Source organism: Convolutriloba macropyga, chromosome 8, assembly GCF_964194025.1.
Source record: "Convolutriloba macropyga chromosome 8, txConMacr16.3, whole genome shotgun sequence".
Lineage (NCBI taxonomy): Eukaryota > Metazoa > Xenacoelomorpha > Acoela > Convolutidae > Convolutriloba > Convolutriloba macropyga.
Window position 1 is genome coordinate 39,872,405 of NC_134475.1, and position 8,192 is coordinate 39,880,596.

Genomic DNA, 8,192 nt, shown 5'->3' on the forward strand with positions numbered 1-8,192 from the left:
TCTTTGACTGTCGCAAAGAAACACTAGAAAACAAACAAATAAGTAGAAGCCACTAAAACAAATTTTAAAGAACTGTCAAATTTGGAAAAGAAGTTGAAGGCAGAAAACTTTAACGACAAAAAATCAGACCTTGTGTAATCAATTGGAAGAGCTAATGAAAAAAACTAGATGAGATTTACGCAGAAATGGTTCAAACAATAAAACCAGAAGACCTTTCCAAATCGTTTGCGAATCTCAGCGATAGCAGGGGTTACTATCTAGAACTGATCAAACTGTAGGGGCGCAGCAAAGATTGTGGGAACCAAACATCCTTAGTGTCATGCACATTGGCTGGTGATAAAGACCCAAACGAAACTGTAATTGATATAAGAAATGGAGCAATAGAAAACCCAGAAAGGAATGTCGAGGTCTCTTCCAGGCATTCTGCTACACAAGGAAGCAGAGAGGAACCCAGTATCGCCAACTCGCGATAATCGAGAAGGCGACAGATTGATGACGAAATGGAGCTCCGAAACCTAAGAGCCAAGAAAAAAGCAGAGCAACGACTGCGAGAGCGGCAGTTGGAAATAGAGAGGGAGCGTGACGAAATAGAATACAACTTAGTCGTGGGCAAGAGGAATTGCGTTTCAGGTTGCAACAACAAAAAGACAAGCTATATTTGCGACAACATGAACGACAGCTCGAAAACGAAAGAAAGAAAGCTGAAGAGGACGACGCGCAGAGGCGCATGGAAATTGAACTGACAAGAAACAGTTCAAGAGCATCTGGGTCTCAAGCTGATGACTTAGAAAGTGTTGAATCAAGACGCAATGTAGAATGAACGGCAGTCTGGGTTAGTGCAGTGGCCCAACAGTCAGAACCTTGTCGACCACTATCGCCAAATGTTTTGATCAACCCTCCTAAGATTGTCACACAGAAAAAAAAGACAAACTTTTCAGCGCCTAACCAAAAACTAACCCGTTGTTCCAGTCGGATGCAGAAATCTCTCAACGCAACTGCAAGATTCGAGTAGTCTCAAGAAACCTGAAATCGTAAATCAATTAGGGTAACACAACCACAGACGCAGTTGTCCAAGACGACGTTCCAGCGACAAGAACAGTCAGCGTTCCAAAACAGTCAGAGAAGCCAGAGTCCCAAGCAAAACTCTCGGAAGAGATCGATGGAGAGCCAAAACCAAACAACAGTGAGCCAAACTACCTCACAAAAAATTTACCAACCGATTGCTGATCCGAGAGGGTTACCAAAACTCAATCTAACGGAGTTCTCAGGATACCCCTTGGAGTGGCCCGAGTGGGCAGAACTTTTCGATTTCATTGTGCATCAAAGGCGGCTGGGCGATACTGAGAAGATGCAGTATCTGAAGATTAGCCTCACTGGTCAGGCAAAAGTTGCGATTTCTGGATTGGGTTTCAGCTCACAGGGATATTATCAAGCCTGGGATAATCTGCACAAAAAGTTTGGCAGACCAAGAGTCATTGTTTAATCTCAACTCAAGAAGATATACACACACCTGTCAATTAGACACGAAGATTTCAATAGTATTGTTCGATTTTCAAACGTAGTCACAAACACAGTTAACGTTTTGTCTCGACTCGGAAATCAACATGACCTGGAATTGGAGGGAGTTTTGAGTTCAGCAACCAAAAAACTTTCCCCTCAGCCTAAGGAGCAGTGACTACGATATCTACAGGTTCATCGACTACTAGCAGCGAACTTGATTGCTTTCAAAGACTGGTTAGAATCAACTGCTTTCATACATGAAGACTTGTTAGCCCAGACCAACTCCAGTTGCAAAACAATGAGAAGCCAAAAACAAGTACTTTTGCATCCAATGGAGATGATTCTACAAAAACAAAGAAGTCAGATTGTCCATTCATAATTGGACAACACGCTATCTGAAGCTGCGAGAAATTCAAATCAATGAAGCTGAATTAACGACGGGAACATGTGCAGATGCTCAGACTGTCTTTCAACTGCTTGAGACCTGACCATCGGTCGAAGGATTGCAAAAGCAGAATCTGCAGTGTGCTCAATTGTGCACGACGACACAACAAACTTTTGCACAGTGACTTCCCACAGAAGGGGGCTAGAACAAGTACCTCAGACGCTACGACAGCGGTAGCTACAATGATCCTTGTAGTGCGTATAAAATTGGTGAATGGAAACCACAGCCTGAGCGTGCTGGTAATGTGTGATACGGGATCCTCAATCTCATTAGTGGACAAGTCAATTGTATGTACACTGCAGCTTCAATGCCAAAAATTGTCATTAGCAGGAATCCACGGATCACAAGATGTCAAGACGGAAATAGTGCCGATAGCTGTTTCAGCGCACGAAAAGTCTCGACCATTGGCGACAGTGCAATTCTATGTTCACGAGAAACTGAAGATGGGTGAACAGATTGTAGATCTGCAGGGGTTGAGAGATCGCTACCCACATCTGAGAAATTTGCCAAACCAGAGCTACAATCTAAACGAGGTTCAATTATTTCTTGGATTACTCAAGACTGCGATGACCTCCATCACCCGATATAATTCAAGAAGTCAGACGACAAAACTGCACCATGGAACTAAAATCGAAAATAGGATGTCTTTAAGAGGTCTTCTACCAGCGAAGGAAGTGGCAACTCTTGCTACAACAGCAGCCTCAGTATCAGAGGACAAGTTAGCAAGCCATTTGAGTAAATGGTGAGACATCGAATCCTACGCCTCAAACTGTGATGTCACCGGTCGTTCGAAAGACGAACAGAGAGCAATCAAAACATTAGAACAAACAATTCGATTAACCTGTGAAAGATACGAAGTTGGTTTTCTATGGCGAGAAGATGAAGTGAAGTTACCAAATAACTTCTACTCTGCTATGCGACAACTCAAGTCCTTAGAACGATGCCTACAAAAGGATGACACGTTAAAAAGCGTTATCAGAAAACCATTGAGGCTGATGTCAAAGCTGTTTATGTCCGCAAAGTCCAATAGGTTGAACTGAACGAAACCAGAGACAGGTTTCAATGGTACTCGCCACACCATCCTGTCATCAACCCTCACAAATCCAAGAAAGACAGAAGAGTGTGCAACGCAGCAGCAAAGTACCAAGGTGTAGCCCTCAACGACAAACTTTTATCTGGACCAGATCTGTTGCACATTCTGATCAGAATTATTTTTCGCTTCCGAGAACACCAAATAGCACTTTCAGCCGACATGGAAGCGATGTTTTTTTTTCAATTTGCTGTCCCAAGCGTTAACATCCGATGCTTACAATTTCTCTGGCGAGAAGATCCAGAGAAGAGGCTAGAAGTCTACGAGTATACACGACACGTTTTTGGGGCGAAGAGCTCGCCAACTTGTGCAAATTATGCTTTGCATAAAGTGGCGATATATAACGGCAAAGACGACGCCAATCTTGTCAAAGCTGTCCAGCGAAACTTCTACATGGACAACTTCCTCAAGTCAGTCAGAACACCCCAAGATGCAATCGAAATCCACCAGAAAGTCAGAGACATCCTCAGCAAAGGTGGACTCAATATGACGAAATGAATAACGAGTGACGAAGAAATCAAGTCACAAACCCCAGAGGTCGACAGAGCAAGAAGCTCCTGCAAATATAACTCAAAGAATTGTCCCATCTTTTGTCTCAGCAGTATTCGACCCACTTGGGATTTGTTCACCCTTCATGATATGAATGCGGTTTCTACTCAAAAGCATTTGGGCAGCAATGGGACAAGCATGGGACAAAGATTTGTCAGCAGAACACTCAAAACTATTCAGTGATCGGTGTCGTGGCATATCTACAAGACGAAGCATCGTTGAAACTCATCTATGTGATAGAAAAATGCGTTTTAGCACCTATGAGACACACGATGAGTCCGAAGTTAGAACTTCACGCTACAGTATACGGATTAGGTCTCAGAAAGCAGATATTGGGAGAACTTGATGTCAAAATTGACAAAATCTGTCATTGGACAGATTCATCTACAGTGTTACAGTGGTTACAGTCAGCTCACAAGATACAGCAATAGTTTGTTGCAAACAGGGCAGCAGAAATACTGGAAAACTCTACCATGGATCAATGGAGACGTGTCAAAGGCATCGAAAACCCTGCAGATCTTGGCACAAGAGGGATGTACATCGAAAACCTCAAAGAGTTCAGGTGTTTAAACGGGCCGGCATGGTTCCAGATAGATGGAGAAAAGTGAACAAAGCCGTGGTGCCAAGTGAATGAAGCTGAAGCTGAGAAAGTTACCAGTACTGTAGCCACATAAACTAAACTAGACCAACTATTTCACTGGAGAAGATACTGTGCCTTCAACAGAGTTAGAAACTTATTGCTTGCTGCATGAGGTTCGAGATCAAGCAGAAGGGACCCCTTAAAGCAGACGAAATTCATCAAACCGAGCAAATACTGTTTCGGTTTGTTCAAAACGATAGATTCCCGAATGTTTCAAATTCGATGGCAAACAGTTTGTATCAAAGTATGTATCGAGATGTATCAAATGCAGACACAGAAACGCCAACCCGATTGATACATCGACGGTAGACCTACCCAGAAACGACTTGATGAACATGTGCTCCCAGTCACCCATTCCGGCGTCGACTACTTCGGACCCTTCGAAGTCGAGTTGCTACGACGTACTTTGAAGAGATGGTGCTGCCTCATCACTTGTCTAACAACGAGAGCAGTGCACATCAAAGTCGCACAGTCATCGGACACCGAGTCATGTCTAGCTGCAGTGACATGATTATATTGCAAGACGAGGCTACCCGAAGACCATCATCAGTGACAACGAACCAAATTTCATTGGAACAGCCAATGAGCTGAAAGCATTCATGAACGAGGGGGACAAAGCTAAGATTGAAGGTGACTTCGCACAGAAAAAGATTGTTTGGAAATTCAATCCACCTGGAGCTCCACATTTTGTTGGAATCTGGGAAAGACTGTTTCAAATTTGCAAGAAGTTCATGATTGAAATTTTGGACAACCGAAGCTTCGCCGACGAGTTGCTCAGCACAACAATGTGTCTTGTAGAGCAAACACCCAACGCAAGACCTCCTACAGCAGTAAGTGACGAACCTTAAGAGTTGACAGCACTGACACCAAATCATTTCTTGCTAGGACGAAAGAACGGAAGTGCACCATTCAAGCCATCAAGTAAACGCTACCATGACCTAAGAACATCTTTCAGAATGGCTCAAACATATGCTGAATTGATCTGTAAAAGATGGACTCGTTAATATCTTCCACAAGGGAACCAGAGATCGAAGTGGTCAAAGGAACAAATCTGAAACCTGAACGAAGGTGAGTTAGTATTGCTAGTGGATGAATCTGCGAAACGCCGTGAGTACCAACTGGACGAATCATTGAGATCTTCACTGGAAACGACGATTTTGTGAGATCAGTGAGAGCCAAAATGGCACATGGAGAGCTAAACCGGCCAGTCATGAAGTTGGCGCCAGTATTCTACGATGGTGTTTCCGAGATCGAAAACAGGGCCGGCGATGTTGGCGCAGCTACAAAAGCCATCAGACAGCAAGAATTAACCTTTGAAACTAAAAAAACTTAGAAATTGTCAAAACTCAAAAATGTCAAAACTGAAAATTTTTACAGGTTGGGACCGATACTTTGTACCCCCCCTGATTTTTGGACGGGAAAACCTGAGCAGCCAGACGTTATGGCACACTGTTAGGATTACCTCTAAAATAGTCATGAACCCGACGAACGTTATCGCATCACACCCACAACTGTCGCTATTAGCACTTATATGGTGCAAAATTGGAATATTTGATATTTTGTTATTTATTGCTAAATCTCTCAAATTATTTATTTTATGATACTTCGGGTGACTATTAAAGGTCAAATACCCTACATGCCAATCATTTAGAGCCACGTAATATCCATACGTGCTTATGTCATTAAATGTAAAAATTGCCGTAATTTGACGTTTACTACGTAAACAATGACCTTAAACACATTATTGATTAACCAATCAGAAACAAGTAGCGATGATGTTATAAATGATAAATATTTGATTGTTTACTTTAACCCAATTGTTTGAATAATGAAACCGAATGGTAATTAGAACCATTAGAAACTGTTATACAGGGCAGTTGGCTCTCAGATTGACTAAGATTTGATTCTTTAACAACATAAGTCTTTTTTGCTGAGTTTTGCCAGATCTTAAGATCTTGCGAGTTTTAAGTTAGTCGAGCTTACTCAACGAGAAGTTAGCAACATTAATAACACTGGCCGAATTCTTACAAACTTCAGCACGAGATTGAATATAGATTATGACTAAGGATTGCTAGTCAATCTAACACTGAAAAACCAGGCCGGCGTAAAACTTGAGATCCAGGCTTTGATATATCAGTTCCGCTGAGATTCTTGAGCAGCCGCAACAATTTAGTGGCCCATTTTACCCCATTTTTTTTCGTTTTTAGGTAGTATTTTGGTTCTTATCACTAAAAAGCCCAATGTAGAATGAAATTATCAGTGACAAAACAGACTTATGTCCTAAAAATTTGGGAAGAGAAAAAGACCCACAGACTTTGGAATATTGAAGAAGCATTTTGAGCATATTACTCTTGATTGCGCTACATATAATTTGAAAAAATTATCCGAAAAATTTAAAAATGCTTTAATGAGGACATATTTGGATGTTTGGTGACCATGGCATAAACCCTTTATTGAAACAGCTCACGTAGAGTTCTTTGACCTTGCCAGACTCTTTTTAAATGCCAAAAACAAAGAAAAAATGGTACAAACCTAACAAAACAGTTACGACCGTAACTTGTTAAATTCTCTTTTTTTTCTCCAGCTCTGAAATATTTATTGCGCGAAACAAACTCTCCTCGCTACATATACTTTGAACACATTATCCGTAATTTTTTTAAATGCTACTTAATGAGGACCTTTTTCGGGTGTTTAGTGACCATGGCATAAACTCTCTATTAAAACAACTCACGTAGAGACGTTTGAGCTCACCAGACTCTGTTTTTAAATGACAAAAAAAACAAAGAAAAAATGATACAAACCTTACAAATTAGTAACGACGGTAACTTGTTAAATTCTCTATTATTCTCCCGCTCTGAAATCTTTTTTTGCTCAAAACAAACTCTCAAGCTACAGCAATTACAAAGTGGAGTTGTCATTCACTCAAAATGAGCGTTGCAAACAAGTTTTATGCGACATGACTTTGGGAGACCCACTTTTTTTGTTTTTACGTAATATCTTTGGTTCTAATCACTGGAAAAAGTCCAATGTAGCATGAAATTATCATTCACGGAATAGATTTGTGTTCTAAAGGTGACTGGGACGAGAAAGTGTTTCTATAATTTCTATAAAAATTGCAAATTTTCAGCATACATTCTTTCAAATGCAAAATTATGAACCCGACGAACGTTATCGCATCACACCCACAACTGTTGCTATTAGCACTTATATGGTGCAAAATTGGAATATTTGATATTTTGTCATATATTGTTAAATCTCTTAAATTATTTATTTTATGATACTTTGGGTGACTATTAAAGGGCAAATACCGTACATGCCAATCATTTAGAGCCACGTAATATCCATACGTGCTTCTGTCATTAAATGTAAAAATTGCCGTAATTTGACATTTACTACGTAAACAATAACCTTAAACACTTTCTTGATTAACCAATCAGAAACAAGTAGCGATGATGTTAAAATGATAAATATTTGATTATTTACTTTAACCCAATTGTTTGAATAGTGAAACCGAATGGTAATTAGAACCATTAGAAACTGTTATACAGGGCAGTTGGCTCTCAGATTGACTAAAATTTGATTCTTTAATAACATAAGTCTTTTTTGCTAACTTTTGCCAGATCTTAAGATCTTGCGAGTTTTAAGTTAGTCGAGCTTACTCAACGAGAAGTTAGCAACATTAATAACACTGGCCGAATTCTTACAAACTTCAGCACGAGATTGAATATAGATTATCACTAAGGATTGCTAGTCAATCTAACACTGAAAAACCAGGCCGGCGTAAAACTTGAGATCCAGGCTTTGATATATCAGTTCCGCTGAGATTCTTGAGCAGCCGCAACAATTTAGTGGCCCATTTTACCCCATTTTTTTCGTTTTTAGGTAGTATTTTGGTTCTTATCACTAAAAAGCCCAATGTAGAATGAAATTATCAGTGACAAAACAGACTTATGTCCTAAAAAATTGGG

At 40.4% G+C, this 8,192-nt stretch overlaps 1 protein-coding gene across 1 annotated transcript; it reads left to right on the forward strand.

The window, feature by feature from the left end:
* Positions 1 to 500: 500 nt before the first annotated feature.
* On the forward strand, positions 501 to 3,533 carry LOC142345053 (uncharacterized). Its single transcript, XM_075397136.1, has 4 exons — positions 501 to 623; positions 1,061 to 1,381; positions 1,954 to 2,649; positions 2,976 to 3,533. The coding sequence occupies exons 1-4, from the start codon at positions 501 to 503 to the stop codon at positions 3,531 to 3,533; spliced, it is 1,698 nt and encodes a 565-aa protein (XP_075253251.1).
* The last annotated feature ends 4,659 nt before the right edge of the window (positions 3,534 to 8,192 follow it).